At 47.2% G+C, this 18,901-nt stretch overlaps 1 protein-coding gene across 2 annotated transcripts in view; it reads right to left on the bottom strand.

Annotated features, from left to right (window-relative positions):
* Positions 1-18,901, bottom strand: part of LOC139240951 (5'-AMP-activated protein kinase subunit gamma-1) — a 77,980-nt gene that overhangs the window by 15,676 nt on the left and 43,403 nt on the right. For both annotated transcript variants that reach the window (XM_070869522.1, XM_070869523.1), the window contains 6 exons: positions 18,108-18,214; positions 14,083-14,164; positions 9,801-9,859; positions 8,883-8,928; positions 6,893-6,947; positions 2,329-2,455 (listed from right to left, as the gene is read on the bottom strand). In XM_070869522.1, the coding sequence (XP_070725623.1) occupies positions 2,329-2,455; positions 6,893-6,947; positions 8,883-8,928; positions 9,801-9,859; positions 14,083-14,164; positions 18,108-18,214 (476 nt within the window). The remainder of the gene's footprint in view (positions 1-2,328; positions 2,456-6,892; positions 6,948-8,882; positions 8,929-9,800; positions 9,860-14,082; positions 14,165-18,107; positions 18,215-18,901) is intronic.

Below are 18,901 nucleotides of genomic sequence, written 5' to 3'. Positions count from 1 at the left end.
AAGTAACATAAAATGGATTCACGTTTGTATCCTTTGTTCAAGAATAAGTCTGTTGTTCTCCCCCACTCTGCCCAGCAGTCAAGAATCCCCGAAATCCAACATCATTAATATATTTGGTCTGTCTGGACACGGTTGGAGTTATGGAGGAATACAAGTTACCAGGTGGCCTGGTGACCCCTCCCCATCACTCAAGCCCACCTCCTGGCTGGTAGGTCCACACCATCTGTGGAAAAGTCAGTGAGTCAGACTATCCTTGCTAAGGGTAAAATGGGGGAGGACGAGAAATGGTGGACTGGGGTCGTAGTTAGTGGAGCATCACTCAGTGCTGATACTCCTGTTCCCCACCAACCTGAGCAGTAAATCAAGGTCTATACAGTCCAAATGTTGGTCCATACCAAAGTCAATCTCATTGATACACCTATTTTACGTTGGGCTTTCTCCCAACATTTGAAACTTCCGTTCACAGCAAAATAGCAGTTTCAATAAGCAGATCATGTCTCCTATGAACTGAATCTTGCAGCCTTAAAGGCAACATGAATGGAACTGTGTGGCACAGGACTAACAATTACCCTCTAATTGTGGAATTTTGCACAAGAGGTTACGTGGGTTGCTGACGACATGTCCGCTTAGAAACGCAGTAAATATCTCACTGTCAAACTACAATTGTTCAGGCTAAAACTAACGGTCAAATTTATTTACAAGTAGGATAGTTATGCAGAAGAAGATATACAGCATATAATTAGTGGTACAATACTTCACAACTGTTCCAAAAACATTGAAGATCCCAAAAATCGAATGAGCATCTGACGAAAGGTTGCATGAGTGATAACCACCTCTTTGCCACCTCTCATGGGTTAGGCACTGCAAAGCATGGAACTGAAGATCGGAGGAAAATCCCACAGTGCTTATATAAGTTTTCTGGGATTCTAAAGGTAGGTTTCCCCATAAGGTCAAACAGATTCCTCATAATAATTGGAAATATAAGGCATTAATCAACAACAACTTGTATCTATATAGCGCCTTTAACGTAGTGGAACGTCCCAAGGTGCTTCACAGGAGTATTATGAGATTAAAAATTTGACACTAATGCCTCATAAGTAGAAATTAGGGCAGGTCACCAAAAGCTTGGTCAAAGAGGTAGGTTTTAAGGAGTGTCTTAAAGGAGGAAAGAGAGGTAGAGAGGCGGAGAGGTTTAGGCAGGGAGTTCCAGAGCTTGGGGCCCAGGCAACAGAAGTCACGGCCACCAATGGTTGAGCGATTATAATCAGGAGGGCAGAATTGGAGGAGCGCAGACATCTCGGGGGTATAGTGGGGCTGGAGGAGATTACAGAGATAGGGAGGGGCAAGGCCATGGAGGGATTTGAAAACAAGGATGAGAATTTTGCAATCGAGGCATTGCTTAACCGGAAGCCAATGTAGGTCAGCGAGCACAGGGGTGATGGGTAAGTGGGACTTGGTGCGAGTTAGGACACAGGACAGCCGAGTTTTGGATCATCTCTAGTTTACGTAGAGTAGAATGTGGGAGACTAACCAGGAGTGCGTTGGAGTAACAAAGACATGGATGTGGGCTTCAGCAGCGGATGAGCTGAGGCAGGGGCGGAGACGGGTGATGTTACGGAGCTGGAAATAGGCGGTTTTAGTTATGTTGCAGATGTGTGGTCGAAAGCTCATTTCAGGGTCAAATATGACACCAAGGTTGCGAACAGTCTGGTTCAGCCTCAGACAGGAGTTGGGGCGAGGGATGGAGTCAGTGGCTAGGGAACGGATTGTCGCTAACCAGATAAGGTGTGAAGGGGCTGTCTGCAGTCATTTGACCCTGCCTGCCAGAGAAACCATTCAGAATGTTTGATGCGAGCTTGCAAGGTTGCAAAAATTAACGCAAGCAAAGATGTCACTGCAGGAGACCGGGTCGGTCAGGTGGCCACCGTGGCAACCTCTCTGGGAAACTTTGTACATTGTTTTGCTCCTTTGGCAACAGGCAAAATAATTCCCCATCCCAGCCACAGCTAACTGAAGTAAATTTAAAAAGGTATCGTTTCATCGAAAGCCAAAGAGAGAAAAAAAACGACATAACATAGAAATGTTCCTGTTTGATCTCTGACCTTTACTTCAGTAGTACTGAAGAGTAAGCTGTACCAGAGTGACTCTGGACCTCAGTGTAAACTCCAATTTTATTCACGCTCCAGAGACACAGGGTGATAAAATAGAAACAGAAACCAGGCCAAAGCCTTATCCGATGGGTTTTATTTTAAATCAGTGCGCACGAGCTCGTGTGGAAGGACTTCATTCACCTCACTTTTGCTCGTTTCACTGGTCTGAGATACCTACAAAGAGTTTGAGAAACTTCAGGATGCGCTTGTGCGTAAGGATGTAGAGTGTATTCCCGGTCAACGGATCAACGACTGGGAGACGGTGAATTTTGTTCTTGATCAACGATGTAACTGCATCATACAAGCTGCAGTGATGGAAAAGGTTGTGAGGCACAGCTTGGCACTGTATGACACAAGGATTCATTTAATAATTAACTGTAGGACACAAGGATGCACTTAAGCTCGGAATGGTCTTTACAACTTTTAAAATATACACTTGTATCAAACCCCAAAAGCTATTTCCCATCAATGATTCATAACATTGTCAACTCGAATTAGAACAAGAGACAGAAAAAAAAGGAGCGCTTCAATAATAATACTCCAGTCCCCAAACAAGTTTGCAGTAACTGCATGATGCCAAAACATGGCGGCAACTCTGGAGTCAGTGTGCCTGCTCAGGCTATCAGCAACGCTAAAGCTGCCTTGCAACAGAAACGGGGCAGGTTCAGCACCAAGCAAACCAGCACACATTACAGAATTGCTCCGTACTTTAAACAGCTCGGTATATGGTTATACTGCGATATGTGTGCGCACTGGGTCCATGTAGCAGAGCTGGTCTCCAGTTGTCTTGGTTAATCCTTGCCACTGGACCAAGACCTCACTCTGTCAAGCCCATGTGGTGGCTGGTGTGCAACGGTCACCTCATGTTAAAAACATCCACCCACAGGATCTTCCACCGTTCAGGATGTAGTTCAGGATCTGGAATATCATTAAAACACCTGTGAACTCATCACTTTTTGGCAAGTCATCCTCGGTACGAGGGACCACCAATGATGATGTGAGGAAGTGGATAATATTGCATGACATCCTGTTTTTTTTACCATTACTGCAACTGCCTCGCAGCGGCAAAAATCACCAGAGAAAACCTAGCGATTCTATTAGACGTTTGTGTCCAAGAACGCAGAAATAAATAAACGCATGACTAGTAAACCAAAAATATTGCTCATTCATCCAGGTTAATCACATTCCGATACATAAATCCACAATTACAATTGTTGGATCTGAAGCCTTCTTTGTTTTTTTTTTAAACATTACTTTTCCCCAAGCTTTGAATTTTTTTCCCCCTTTCTCGACACCTGTTCCAACAGAGCTGCCATAGTCCCTCCCCCTCCTCCCCAGCCTCCTCCCGTACAGCCCCCTCCCAACACCCCCCTCCCACCCCAACCCCCGTCCCCCCCCACACCCCCCCCAATCCCTCTCCCCCAACCCTCCCCAATCCCCCTCCCCCCCAAAAACACCCCTCCCCCCAACCCCCCCAACACCCCCCTCCCCCCCAATCCCCCAAATCCCCCCTAATCCCCCTCCCCCCAACACCCCCAAACACCCCTCCCTCCCCCCAACACACTCTCCCCCCCAAAACCCCCCTCCCCCCCCCATCGCCTCCCTCCCCCCCAAACCCCCTTCCCCTCCCTCCCCCCCAAATCCCCCTTCCCCCATCCCCTCCCTCCCCCCCAAACCCCCTTCCCCCCATCCCCTCCCTCCCCCCCCAAACCCCCTTCCCCCCCATCCCCTCCCTCCCCCCCAAACCCCCCTCCCCATCCCTCCCCCCCAAACCCCCCTCCCCCCCAAACCCCCCTCCCCCCCAAACCCCCCTCCCCCCCAACACTCCCCCCCCAAAACCCCCTCCCCCCCAACACTCCCCCCCCAAACCCCCCTCCCAACCCCCCCTCCCCCCCAACACTCCCCCCCCCAAACCCAACACTCCCTCCCCCCCAAAACCCCCCTCCCCCCAACACTCCCCCCCTTCCCCCCAACACCCCCAAAATCCCCCTCCCCCCAATCCCCAACACCCCTCCCTCCCCCCAACACCCCCTCCCCCCCAAACCCCCTTCCCCCCATCCCCTCCCTCCCCCCCCAAACCCCCTTCCCCCCCATCGCCTCCCTCCTCCCCAAACCCCCCTCCCCACCCTCCCACCCCAAACCCCCCTCCCCATCCCTCCCCCCCAAAGTTAAAGTTAAAGCACATGGGATTGGGGGTAGTGTGCTGACGTGGATTGAGAACTGGTTGTCAGACAGGAAGCAAAGAGTAGGAGTAAATGGGTACTTTTCGGAATGGCAGGCAGTGACTAGTGGGGTACCGCAGGGTTCTGTGCTGGGGCCCCAGCTGTTTACATTGTACATTAATGATTTAGACGAGGGGATTAAATGTAGTATCTCCAAATTTGCGGATGACACTAAGTTGGGTGGCAGTGTGAGCTGCGAGGAGGATGCTATGAGGCTGCAGAGTGACTTGGATAGGTTAGGTGAGTGGGCAAATGCGTGGCAGATGAAGTATAATGTGGATAAATGTGAGGTTATCCACTTTGGTGGTAAAAACAGAGAGACAGACTATTATCTGAATGGTGACAGATTAGGAAAAGGGAAGGTGCAACGAGACCTGGGTGTCATGGTACATCAGTCATTGAAGGTTGGCATGCAGGTACAGCAGGCGGTTAAGAAAGCAAATGGCATGTTGGCCTTCATAGCGAGGGGATTTGAGTACAGGGGCAGGGAGGTGTTGCTACAGTTGTACAGGGCCTTGGTGAGGCCACACCTGGAGTATTGTGTACAGTTTTGGTCTCCTAACCTGAAGAAGGACATACTTGCTATTGAGGGAGTGCAGCGAAGATTCACCAGACTGATTCCCGGGATGGTGGGACTGACCTATCAAGAAAGACTGGATCAACTGGGCTTGTATTCACTGGAGTTCAGAAGAGTGAGAGGGGACCTCATAGAAACGTTTAAAATTCTGACGGGTTTGGACAGGTTGGATGCAGGAAGAATGTTCCCAATGTTGGGGAAGTCCAGAACCAGGGGTCACAGTCTGAGGATAAGGGGTAAGCCATTTAGGACCGAGATAAGGAGAAACTTCTTCACCCAGAGAGTGGTGAACCTGTGGAATTCTCTACCACAGGAAGTAGTTGAGGCCAATTCACTAAATATATTCAAAAGGGAGTTAGATGAAGTCCTTACTACTCGGGGGATCAAGGGGTATGGCGTGAAAGCAGGAAGTGGGTACTGAAGTTTCATGTTCAGCCATGAACTCGTTGAATGGCGGTGCAGGCTAGAAGGGCTGAATGGCCTGCTCCTGCACCTATTTTCTATGTTTCTATGTTTCTCCCCAACACTCCCCCCCCCCCCCCAACACCCCCCCCAATCCCCCCTTCCCCCCAACACCCCCCCCAATCCCCCCAATCCCCCCTCCCCCCAACACCCCCCCCAATCCCAATCCCCCTCCCCCCAACCCCCCCCATCCATATCCCCATCCCCCCCCATCCCCCCCCCCAAATCCCCCCAATCTCACCCCCCATCCCCCCCAACACCCTCCCTCAATACCCCTCCCCCCATACCCCTCCCCCAACACCCTCCCTCAATACCCCTCCCCCCATACCCCTCCCCCAACACCCTCCCCCAATACCCCTCCCCCCAACACCCCCCCCAATACCCCTCCCCCCAACACCCCCCCCAATCCCCTCCCCCAATACCCCTCCCCCCAACACCCCCCCCCCCAATCCCCCAACACCCCCCTCCCAACACCTCTCCCCCCCACCCTCCTCCCAACACCCCTCCCCCCTCCCCCCCACCCTCCTCTCCCACCCCTCCCAATCCCCCTCCCCCTCTGTCCTAATCCCCCTCCCCCCGCCTTCCCAACGCTCCCCTCCCCCCGCCTTCCTAATCCCCCTCACCCCTCTGTCCTAATCCCCCTCCCCCCACCTTCCCAACGCCCCCTCCCCCCTCTGTCCCAATCCCCCTCCCCCCGCCTTCCCAACGCCCCCCCCGCTTTCCCAACGCTCCCCTCCCCCCGCTTCCCAACGCTCCCCTCCCCCCACCCTTCGCAATCCCCCCACCCCTCCCCCAGCCTCCTCCCATTCCCTCTCCCCCAGCCTCCTCCCATCCCTGTCTGTAGCCAACTAGCCACTTCCACCCCCCAGCTTCTCAGTCTCCTTCCCCTCTCCCAACCCCAGTGTACTCCTTCCCCAACCTCCAGCAGCCTCCTCTCCGGTCTCTAGGCTCACACATCAATCTCCTGTCCCTGCCTTCATCTCCCATGGTTGTTGTCTCCCTGTTTACAGCCATTAGCATAGTCCGTGTTGGTTCCCTTCCCTGGCTACCTGTGGCAGCCTCACCCTAGGCCTTCAGCTTCATTTTAATCTACCTACCCCCCCATAAGTTTGACTTCTTCATGGGCGTGAAAGACAAGAATAATGGCACATTTTGAATGTGAAAAACTGTTCAGCTCTGTACATTCCTAATTTCATTCAACAGAGAATCATAAGAGACATGAAACATTTTGTTCCCTGACTCCAAAGCAATATTATTCTGACAACATTTTCTGCTGACCAGTGTATGAAAATACTGCCACTTGAATTATTTTCAAGAGGCCATAAAGCACACCTCTTGCACGAGAACAATTCATTTACAATTCAGAGCACTCTGCCAAATAAAAAACAGATCCCTCAGAAAAATGAGCAAATGATGGTATTAGCTTGGAGATATCAAATTATACACACACACGGCTGCATAAGATTAAGATATTTAGTTACCTGGCATTTGGGGAGATGCTCACCAATGGTTTAAACGAATCTTGTAAGTAAACCTCTGATAAGACAGAAGATAGGGACAAACAATCGATCAATGAGTGGCAATACTGAACAAATCACAGGAGATAAGATTACACTGCAATAAATGGGAGCGACTTTTATAATAAATTTCAGACAGCTAGACCATTTATTGGGACAGTGATCATATCGTTGCATGAATATTTCCAGGCAAATAAAGCATAATTAAAATATAACCGACAAGGATTTCACTGAATCTACCCGAGCTCAAAAGGCAAAATACTGGGGATGCTGGAAATCGGAAATTAAAACAGAAAATGCTGGAGATACTCAGCCGGTCAGGCAGCATCTGTGGAGAGAGAACGAGAGTTAACGTTTCAGGTCGGCGACGTTCCTTCAAGAAGAGTCATTGACTCGAAACATCAACTCGGTCTCTCTCAAAATAAATCAATTGTTCAATCATAATAACTTGCATTTCTCAAATCAAAGAATGAATTACACTGTACTCAGCACCACAAACACTTTCCAGCACTGACACTGGGGATACCAATTATTGTACTCGCTACCTGGATATCAAAGCCAACTGTATGCTGCACCTCTGCCTGGCTGAGATCGGCTAACTCAGTCGAGACCAGGGCTGGAATCTGGGACCAGTTTGTAAAGTACCTTTACCCACTGAGCCATTGGAGCGCAATGCCCCTCCCCCACCTCACCACCAAGACCCTTTTATGTATTACGTGTCAGCCATGGCTCAGTGGGCAGCACTCTCACTTCAGAGGTTGCGGGTTCAAGTCCCACTCCAGGGACTTGTGCACAAAAATCTAGGCTGACACTCCCAGTGCAGTACTGAGGGAGTGATGCACTGTCGGAGGTGCCGTCTTTCAGATGAGACATTAAACCGAGGCCCCGGCTGCTCTCTCAGGTGGACGTAAAGGATCCCAAGGCACTATTTCGAAGAAGAGCAGGGGAGTTATTCCCGGTGTCCTGGTCAATATTTATCCCTCAATCAACATAACAAAAACAGATCATCTGGTCATTATCACATTGCTGTTTGTGGGAGCTTACTGTGCGCAAAATGGCTGCCGTGTTTCCTACATTACAACAGTAATTATATTTCAAAAAGTACTTCATTGGCTGTAAAGCGCTTTGGGACATCCAGAGGTGGTGAAAGGCGCTTTTGAAAGTCTGTCTTTCTTTTTTAGTGTAATCCTTGTTGTTCAGCAGTGAGTTTTCCCTTCCCCGCTCGAGGGGGCTGGGGAAAGAGCAAATGCACTCCTAATTCCAATGTACGCGCAAGTAGGAATCAGCAGTTCAAAATAACATGTTCTTTAAAGGGGTATTTACTGTACTAAATTCTGCAACTCAAGGAAATAGTAATTGTGCTACTAAATTAGTGGGGAGGAGTAGAGAAATCCAAAAATGCTTACAATACCTAGATTAATGGTTGATAATGCAAGGCCACACACAAAGTACAGTCTTGTCATCAATAGCCCCTTTATATATAAATATATACATATAAATCTGAATTCTGATGGAACATACTGTAGTTTTCAGTTTTATGTTTGTGTACATTAAAAACAGCTTAAACTGTTTAATTTTGCGGGCTGTTTATTCTTTAAATATACCCTTCAATAACTATAGACCTAAATCAAGGATCAGCAAATTATGAAGCAGTGGAATGATCTTCTAAGTAGGGGACAACCAACCGCAAACAACAAAAGCCTCTTTAAAGGACTTAACAAGAAAGAGGTTTATGTTTATTACTAAGTGCAAAATCTCTTTGGCTAAGTAAATTTTGCAATCTTACTTCAAGGCCAAACAACAGGACCCCAAAACTTCGCCCCACTTCGTGATGTGCAGTTTGCAGGACTTGACCTCCTCCCTGACCCTATGACCTCCATATTATAACTCACCCCCACCCGCCACAACTTCCAAATTCTACGAGTCAAGCCTCATCCCCATGATGATCTTTTACCTCGCCACGTTTCGATTTTGTGTTCCTCCAGTTCGTAGATCTGAACCTGAGTGGAGGGAGGAAAAAAAAACATTGAAATTAGCCGCAATCGCCAGAAATCAATTGGCAAACTGTTGTTCTTCCCCCATCAGATTGGTCATCCCTCCCAAAACTTATTCCATGCAACTACCCGCCCCTCATCTTAGTGCAACTTAAATCGTGGGCTTCTTTCCACATAAGGTGGAGACAGACAGATTTTTGAACGATAAGGGAGTCAAGGGTTATGGGGAGCGGGCAGGGAAGTGGAGTTGAGGCCAAGATCAGATCAGCCATGATCTTATTGAATGGTGGAGCAGGCTCGAGGGGCCAAATGGCCTACTCCTGCTCCTGTTTCTTAGGTTCTATTTCTTATATACTTTGACAATCAAATAGGAAGCTCATTTAATGCAGGCCAGTCTCCTCTTGGTTTCTCCCAATGCTGAACACAAAGGAACATGGACAAGATTATTCCAGGTCAGATGCCAATCTGTGCTGTGTTACCCGATCTGAGCCAGACCACTCACAGGGCAGCTACAATTAGGCTGTGGCCTCACCCCAGGGCTAAGGGGGTGTAGCGGGGGCGGAGGGAATTGGTCAGGGTTTCTACACCTAATCAGTAAAGATGGATGCCTGGTGAAAAGTACATTTGCAGACCAATGTTTCCCGCCCCCCGCCCCCAAGGTGCCTGGGCGCCTACGTTCCCGCTAAGCTGTGTGGCCGTGCAGAGGTCTGGAGGTCACATGCAGTCTCCCAAAAAAAGAAATGAGAGAGGGAACATTGGTGGGCGGGCATCAACCAGGAGGTCCCGTACAGGCCACTCACGCGATAGCATGGTCCACGCAGCAAAAAGGGCAGCAGGGGGGAAAACCGGGGTAACAACCACACACACACGGGACGTACCAGTGGCGACTTGTAGTATCTGTGTAAAATATTAATGAAATCTGTGATTGTGAGCATGCCTGCAACAGAACAAAAGACCACAGTCAAAACGGAAAAACAGATTTCTTCTATTGATTGCATATTAATTATTAAAATTAGTAACCTTCAATTGCATGCTGTGCATTATAAAAACACAAGTTCCTGGTTAAACGTGCATGCAGTGTCTTGCACAGCATGGTGGGTGAACACAAGAGTGAACAAACACCAGTTTGTTTCCTTTACCTTTTTCAATTGATTCACATATAAATAAACGATGATCCAGATGATTCAGTGACTGCACATACTGCCTCAGCCTGTCTTCAGTCCCCAATGATGCACCATGCTACGCAAAGCTGCACCACCTTATACACATTCATTCCTGCAAGGAATCCAGTTCTTATAGAACACCAGGGTCTGTTGCTTTTATTCTGCACTTTTGCGATCTTCCCGAGTGTGGACGGAACACAAAGTGCAGTGTGAAGCCGGCAAGTGCACATCGCTGCGTTGCCAGCGAAGTCACCTGAAAAATGTGGTGTTGCAGGGCAGCATCGGCCAGTGCAAAACCCTGCCAAGAAAACCAAGCTTTTAATGCTGAATAAAGAATGTTAGGCTGCTGTGGCACCATTCACAGTTCAGCGATTGCAAAGAGTCGGCTATCTTGGCCTCTCTTCAATCATCACTCGTTGCGCCAGCAGTGAGCAACACTTCACTTCACGCACGGATGTACGTGCACAGCAGAAAGCTCAGACTTCTGCAAGTTTGCAATGGAAAGGGCATTGAAAACACGGTGATGATGATGCGTGAAAACAGAGGCAGTATTGCTCTCATTCGTGCAGGATAAGTGGCATTTAAAAACTTCTCCACAGCCCATCTGTCCATGGGGATGGACAGGGCTGTCACCCAGGGCCGGATTAAGGGCCTGGGGCAAGCTGATCCAAATGGGCCGATAGTTATGTTTGTTCATGTTCATTACATTACGTATATGATTCTGATTCTGAGTATGAAAACAGAGGCCAGTATATTCAACAATGAAAGCAGGTATTCTGTACCAAGTAGGTATATATTCTGGTTCTGGTAACATTGCAATACTAGAAAAACTAGAAAGCACTGGAAAAACTCAGTCAATTTTCTTGAGGTAGCTACATCTTGCTGTCTTTTTTCCTGATCTTGCTTTCTGCTTTTCCCATCCACTCTGGTGTTTCTTCACCGTGTGACGTGTCTTGAGCTGGTTAAGACTGCGATAGCTGGTCTGACCTATTTATTTGGTGGGCCCGGGGCTGCAGCCCCATCCGCCCCTGCTGCCACCTGTCACATGTCTCACTCTGCAATGCGAGGGCCAGGAGGTCGAGCAAGAGAATGTGGTGCTTTAGGTGCAATTTTAACAAGTGAAGGCATGTTGGCCTTCATAGCGAGAGGATTTGAGTATAGGAGCAGGGAGGTCTTACTGCAGTTGTACAGGACCTTGGTGAGGCCACACCTTGAATATTGTGTGCAGTTTTGGTCTCCTAATCTGAGGAAGGACGTGCTTGCTATTGAGGGAGTGCAGCGAAGGTTCACCAGACTGATTCCCAGGATGGTGGGACTGACCTATGAAGAAAGACTGGATCGACTAGGCTTATATTCACTGGAATTTAGAAGAATGAGAGGGGATCTCATCGAAACATAAAATTCTGACGGGATTGGACAGGTTAGATGCAGGAAGAATGTTCCCGATGTTGGGGAAGTCCAGAACCAGGGGTCACAGTCTAAGGATAAGGGGTAAGCCATTTAGGACCGAGATGAGGAGAAACTTCTTCACTCAGAGAATTGTGAACCTGTGGAATTCTCGACCACAGAAAGTTGTTGTGGCCAGTTTGTTAGATATATTCAAAAGGGGGTTAGATGTGGCTCTTACGGCTAAAGGGATCAAGGGGTATGGAGCCATGATCATATTGAATGGTGGTGCAGGCTCGAAGGGCTGAAGAGCCGACTCCTGCACCTATTTGCTATGTTTTTATGTTTCAAAGTACGGACTGTGCAGCTGGAATGCAGGAGACCAGCTAGCCCAGCAAACGGAGTTAAACCCTGGGCACCCCTGACCTACTTGCTGAACCATCTGGGAGGGAAAAACAAAAGCTTAGCAGAGCACACCCCGGTTACTGAATCTGCCAGTGAGTCACTTCCTGGCAAAGCACAAGCCAGAAACGCTGCAGCTCAAACACAACGCTCAGTGCACGCTGTGCCAACAGCAGGTCAAGGGTTGCCACATCTGGCAAGGTGCTGCTGGGTGGGAAAAGTGACATTAGCATCCAGGAATGCAATCACGGAGCCACTGACTTCAATCCAAGTCCATGGTGTCTTACTCTGACCCGTCTTAACTTTGTTGGCTGTCCTTGAAATTATTGTGCAAAATTATTTCCCCCCACCCAATATAAACACTTAACTTGTTTAGTAAAATGCGTCTTTTTTCTCATCAATTTCTAACTCAAATTCCGTGAGTTTCTCCTAATTTTGCTCAATTTGATTAGTTTATCGCAATAATTTAATAACTTTTTAAACCACGAATGTGCAACACAGCAAAAATATACAACAGTAAATGTTTCTGTAATTTGTCAAAAGTCTCCAATCATACTGTGAGGTCCTACGTCATGCGACATTATTTAATAAAGACACTTTAAATTTAGACATAATTTTCTATCCATAAGTAGAGACAGTTTACAGAGCAAACCAACATTATCATGGGTATTATATACATAGAATTCACAGCACAGAAACTGGCCATTCATCCAAAGGGGCCATGCTGGTGTTTATGTATACAGAACAGAATATGTACGTGCCTGTTTTATTTCACATGTTATTGAGAGAAATTTGCATATAAGTACAGGAATCTAGTATTGCAATGTTACCAGAACCAGAATATATACCTACTTGATACAGAATGTATGCTTTCATTGTTGAATATGCTGGCCTCTGTTTTCATACTCAGAACCAGAATCATATACGTAATGTACAATTTATGTACAATGTACAAAACATCACCACGTTTTTCTTTGAGAATGTGTATTTTCTGCAGTTACTGTATACTTTTGTCACAAGATTCATAGAGGCAAAAACATTAGTATGTTTAGGGTTGTTGGTATGATTGTGTGCACGTTTGGAACTGCAGGGTGGGGTCCAGTATAAATGGATGAACCTTGCGATTTGACTGATATCAAAGGTCCCTTTATGAGGCTCAGGCCGGAGGGGGGACCATTGTTAGTTTGCAGCCCGGTTCTGACCTTTGAAGGCAGCATGGGCGTGTATGTTGGGTGCCCAATTCATGCGAGCTGCCAAAAAAAGGGCAACAGACTCTCGAGTTCCAGGCGGAGTACTACATTATCACTTCTGACTGGCATCTATCCCTCAGATGTTTCACCCCCCCCCCCCCCATGGGGAGGGAGCAGGGCCGGATTAAGGGCCTGGGGCAAACTGATCCAATTGGGCCGATAGTTATGTTTGTTCATGTTCATTACATTACGTATATGATTCTGGTTCTGAGTATGAAAACAGAGGCCAGCATATTCAACAATGAAAGCATACATTCTGTATCAAGTAGGTATATATTCTGGTTCTGGTAACATTGCAATACTAGATTCCTATACATATATGCAAATTTCTCTCAACATGTGAAATAAAACAGACAAGTACATATTCTGTTCTGTATATCGGTACATTAGTCTATATAGGTGCTTCTGTATGTAGGTACATTAGTGGATATAGGTACTTCTGTATATATGTACATTAGTGTACAGATACATTAGTGTATATAGGTACTTCTGTATATCGGTATAAACAAGTGAATCTATTTTCCTCGGTCTTGTTTTTTCTCTCTTATTGTCTATTCTATTCAGCCTATTTGGGAGACCTTATATATTTTTTCCTACATTTATTTGGTGGGCCTGGGGTTGCAGCCCCATCCACCCCATGGTTAATCCGCCCCTGGGAGGGAAGCGCTGTGTCATAACCGGAGGATAATTCGCCTTGCAGCCAGCAGTGTCGGTCATGCTAGTTTGCATGATGCAGATGGGGATCATTCGCCAGTAGGCCAATCCAGCAGGTATAGGCCAGGGTCTGTCGTGATTGAGAGACCCATCAACTTCAAACCATAACTGCAATTACCACTTAATCCGTTATTTGTAACAGTTGGTTGCTATTGTATTGATACAGTTCCATTTTGAATTATTTCCACAGTGCCGCTTGTGGAGAATTGCGTTAAAAAACATACGTTCGCAGCAATGAGACTCACCCACAAAGCTCTGTGTTTTGCTGTCCCAGAGTGGAGCTGCACGGACTCCATTTGAAACCAGAGCAAAGAAAGCCTTCTTCACCTGAAGGGGAACAAAAAGAAAGCAAGGACCTCAGATTCAGACACCTACGAAGATTACAGTTCTGTGGCATAGGCATGGAGGATCCAATTCTTTCCAATGGGATCTGGATTTTAATCCAGCCTCGACTGCTAATCTCGATCTACCCGACAGCCGGAAGTGACTGACGTTTGGACAATCTTAACTCGGTTGTAAGTGCGCAGAGCTGTGGGTCTTATTGCCCCAAGATGGGGCAATGAGTAGCCCGATTAGAAATTTAATAGATGGCATAGGTATCTATTTTGGGTGTGTGACCCAGAAAGTAATTCTAGAAACTCCTCAGGCAGAAGTACAAGCAAGTGCAATTTGCACCAAGTAATGTTGTGCAAAGTTTCCCTTAATAGTTAGTTTTACTCAAAAAGACCTCCAACACTGGATGTTGGGGTTAAAGCAAATTGTTGGTGTAGAGGGAGCTCTATTCTGCATCTAACCCAAACCCTCATTTGAAGGTTTAATGTGAGCATTGAACTCAAAAAGTTGGAAAACTAGTCATTTCCAGCATCAATCTTCCTCATTTACGGGCCAAATTATAATCTTCACCCATGACCTTGTGGGTAAATGTGCCACTAGGTGCAGTCTTCAGCCACACAAAAGGTGACTGCTCCTGAAAAGTGTTCTTATTCAAATGTCAGGCGAGAGCAAGATTGGGCTTAGTGGCATTGCCTTCAATGGCTGAATGGCCTACCAACACTTTTAGTTGGGGCTCATACGTGAAGAATGTCTACATCTTTCTCGATTGACCACTGTGAATCGGGAGCCCTGTACAATGCAGTAAAAGTGCCCTCTTCTGCAATGTACATCTAATCTGCAAGTTATATACAATCCTGACATTTGCATTCCAGGAGTCAAATAAAAATAGGCTGGAATACGTCACGCGTTTAAAAATGTGATTTGGGCTCTTCTTGGTGCTTTCGAGTCGTGTAGACCAAGGAGGTCCCGGATTTGATACCGTGTCTGTACAGAGTTAGCTGAGTTCAGCAGGGGGAACAACGCAAGTACTCAACGGGACGCAACATCCCCAGAAAAGCCATGCAAGGCTCCTACTCCTGATTGCTAACCAGGGACCCTTGCTTAAAGTGCATCTGCGTACACGTTGGGAAAGATCAGGATCAGGCTTGACTGCAATGCGATGCAGTGAACCCCCCCCCCCAGTCGAATAGCATGCCAATGCTCACTATCTAGGTTCACATATAAAAGGGAAGGGCCATTTGGACAATGTACAGGAGGGCTGCTAATGTCCGCGGAACGTACCCAAGCAAGAGTCCACCGGCCTCAGAAATTGAGAACTATTCAGAAAGGAACTCGGAAATGTCAAGTCATTTAAATGATTATTCCGATAGTTAATATGATCCAGGACAAGGAGAACAGCTAATCCAGTTGGATGAGATCCAATTATTTCCTTCATATTCCTGCGTAAGTTCACGTGAACATTCCACCAACTTAGACACTTGGCCAGTTAAAAAGGATGTCACAGCAACATTGCCAACTCTGAACAGAGATTAAGTTCAAAAGGGCGATTAGCTGATTTTTTTTGGACAAATATTAACAATGAACATTTGAGCCTGCTTCAGACCAAAAGGCCAATTACTGTCAAACTTTTCAACTGCCTTAAACTCCAATTTTACTTGCTGTATATATTTTGGGCAGAAGGTAAGTAGCAAACTCAGGTGATACCATAACATAAGAAATTAGGAGCAGGAGTAGGCCATTTGGCCCATCGAGCCTGCTCCCACCATTCAATGAGATCATGGCTGATCTGATCTTGGCCTCAACTCCACTTCCCTGCCCACTCCCCATAACCCTAGACTCCCTTATCGTTCAAAAATCTGTAAAGGGGGAAAATTGGGGTGTGGCTGCAAGGTTTGTGTTATTAAACCTCTCCCCAACACACTTCTAATCACATGCGAGATAAACACACAAGGGAGAAGGGAATAGAGGGTTGTACTGATAGATTTAGATGAGGAAAGACAGGAGGAGGCTCAAGTGGAGCATAAACGCCGGCATGGACTGGTTGGGCCGAATAGCCGGTTTCTGTGCCGTATATTATATGTAATCCTGTGTGATTTTATTGCATGCGATTTTATCCCCTTCAGATCTCCCTGAACCATTTCACCAGCTGAGTGGCAGTCAACTTGCTACCCGCACCCCGCCGCCCTTGCCTACTTCGAGTCTGACTTGAAGGGATGCTTGTAACCACCCAGGGTAAATGATCCTTCAGCCTACTTATTTACTTGTGTGACAGCTACTGATGCACCAAGTACACTCGGCAGTTTGGATGTTTTGCTGGAAATTCTGGGCTTTAAATAATAAGTGACACAGAATCCAATATCCTGTCAGCTTGGCTCAGTCGACAGCATTCTCATCTTTCAGTCAAAAGGTTGTAGGTTCAAGCCCCACTCTAGGACCTGAGTGCATAACTTGGGCTTGGAGCATCCAATCTGCAACCAGCAGGCCACAGGCTGCTCCCAATCTCTGGCAATCCGGCCAAGATCTATTAGCATCAGCAACTTGATGCAAATGAATACTCATCAGAATATTGATTTAAACTTTGTACGTGGCCCAAAAACACCATGTTATGCACCTATGTGGCTCGCAAACGTTTGGACACCTCTAATTTAGGCCGATGCTCCAGTGCAGTACAGGTTAGACCTCTCTGGTCCGGAAACATCCGTGGTACGGCATTAGTTGGGCTTGAGGGAGAGGAGGGTTCATTAAAAAAAAAGTTTTGATTGGCTGGAGCGGCTGTCAGTCAGTGTGTTCGGTGATAGGCCGAAGCGGCCGTCAGTCAGCGAGTGTGTTCGACGATTGGCTGGAGTGGCTGTCAGTCAGTGAGTGAGTGAGTGCGTGTGCGGGTGCTGAGGGAGCCGCCCACAGGCTGCCTGCACGCACACGCGCACACACACAGGAGCCCGGGTGCTGTCGAAAGGTACCGGTAAGCGTGATCTCCCGTGGTTCGGAAAATTCTCTGTTCCGGCACCGGACCAGAGAGGTCCAACCTGTACTGTGAGTGTGCAGCATTATTGGGGTCCTGTCTTCTGCACAACAGGCTTTGCCTGCCTGGTCCATTCATCCAGGTGGGTGCTACGGCTCCTAAGGCACTATTCAAAGAGCAGGGAGTTCCCTTGCTATCCTGCTCAACCAACACCATCAGAAACAGATGAACTGGTCATTCATCTTAGTGCTGTTTGTGGAATCTTATATGTTTCAATGAGATCACCTCTCATTCTGAGACGTGATGTCATTGAAACATGCAAGATTCTGTGGGAGATTGACAGGGTAGGTGCTGAGAGGTTGTTTCCCCTGGCTGGGAAGTCTAGAACCGGGGGCACAGTCTCAGGATAAGGGGTCAGCCATTTAAGACCGAGATCGGAAGGAATTTCTTTACTTAAAAGGGTGGTGAATCTTTGGAATTCTCTGCCCCAGAGGACTGTGGATGCTCAGTCGTTGAGTATATTCAAGGATCGATAGATTTTTGGACTCTTGGAGAACCGACGGATATGGGGATCGGGCGGGAAAGTGGAGTTGAGGTTGAAGATCAGCCATGATCTTATTAAATGGCGGAGCAGGCTCGAGGGGCCGAATGGCCTACTCCTGCCCCTAATTCTTTTGTTCTTGTGTCTTGTGATCATTGCCCTATTTTAACAAATTTAGCAAGTGGCCCTGTACGCACCTAATTCTTATATTATGTTCTGTCTACTGTTGCCTACTTCAAAGTAATTAATTGTATGTGAAGTGCTTGGAATACTTCAGAGAATGTGATAAGGCACTGTATAAATGGAAGTCTTTCTTTTTTCAATATATCGGCACTCTGGGGTAGAGAGTGATGTATGTGCACAGGCTCCATCGAGTAGGAATAGCTGCAATGGCTCGGCACAAGTAAAACTTCAACTCCACACCCCTACATTACCTGTAGAGACGTGTCAAATACCACAAGTTTGGAGCTGGTGGGAACAAGATCATAGCATCTGTGTGACTTCATAAAGCGGGTGTAGACCTCATTGTTAGAGTCAGTCACTGCAATTAAACAAAAAGGGTTAACAGGCCCTGTTCTTCAGCTTATGTTATTTCTTTCCGATATGCATGACTGGCTAGAACCACAACCAATGGTGCAGTGCAAACAATCAGTTAGAAGATAATGGCTAGAGCAATATGCTATTAAAGTTATTTTTTAGATTTTTAATTCATTTTTCTCCTCGCCGCTCCAGAATATTTTGGATTATCTGCCTCTGCCCAACTCATTCTCTGGCTCAAAGGATGAAGAGATAATCTGTTTCCAGGCTTCTGCCAGTGACAGCGAGTTCCTGCTCCTGATCGCTGCCGGAATGTGTGCTTGTGCGGACATTGGCCGACAGCATAAGAACATAACAGAAGCAGGAGTCGGCCATTCGGCCCCTCAAGCCTGCTCCACCATTCAATAAGAGCATGGCTGATCTCCTACCTCAACTCTACTTTCCCCACCCGATCCCCATATTCCTTGATTCCCCTAGACTCCAAAAATCTATCAATCTGTGTCTCGAATATACTCAATGACTCAGCCTCCACAGCCCTCTGCGGTAGAGAATTCCAAAGATTCACCACCCTCTGAGTGAAGAAATTTCTCCTCATCTCAGTCCTAAATGACCGACCCCTTATTCTGAGACTGTGACCCCTGGTTCTAGACTCCCCAGCCAGAGAAAACATCCTCCCTGCATCTACCCTGTC

This window comes from Pristiophorus japonicus, chromosome X (assembly GCF_044704955.1).
Source record: "Pristiophorus japonicus isolate sPriJap1 chromosome X, sPriJap1.hap1, whole genome shotgun sequence".
Taxonomy (NCBI): domain Eukaryota; kingdom Metazoa; phylum Chordata; class Chondrichthyes; family Pristiophoridae; genus Pristiophorus; species Pristiophorus japonicus.
Note: the sequence above shows the minus strand (reverse complement) of the source record. Positions and strands in the feature narration are given on the sequence as shown.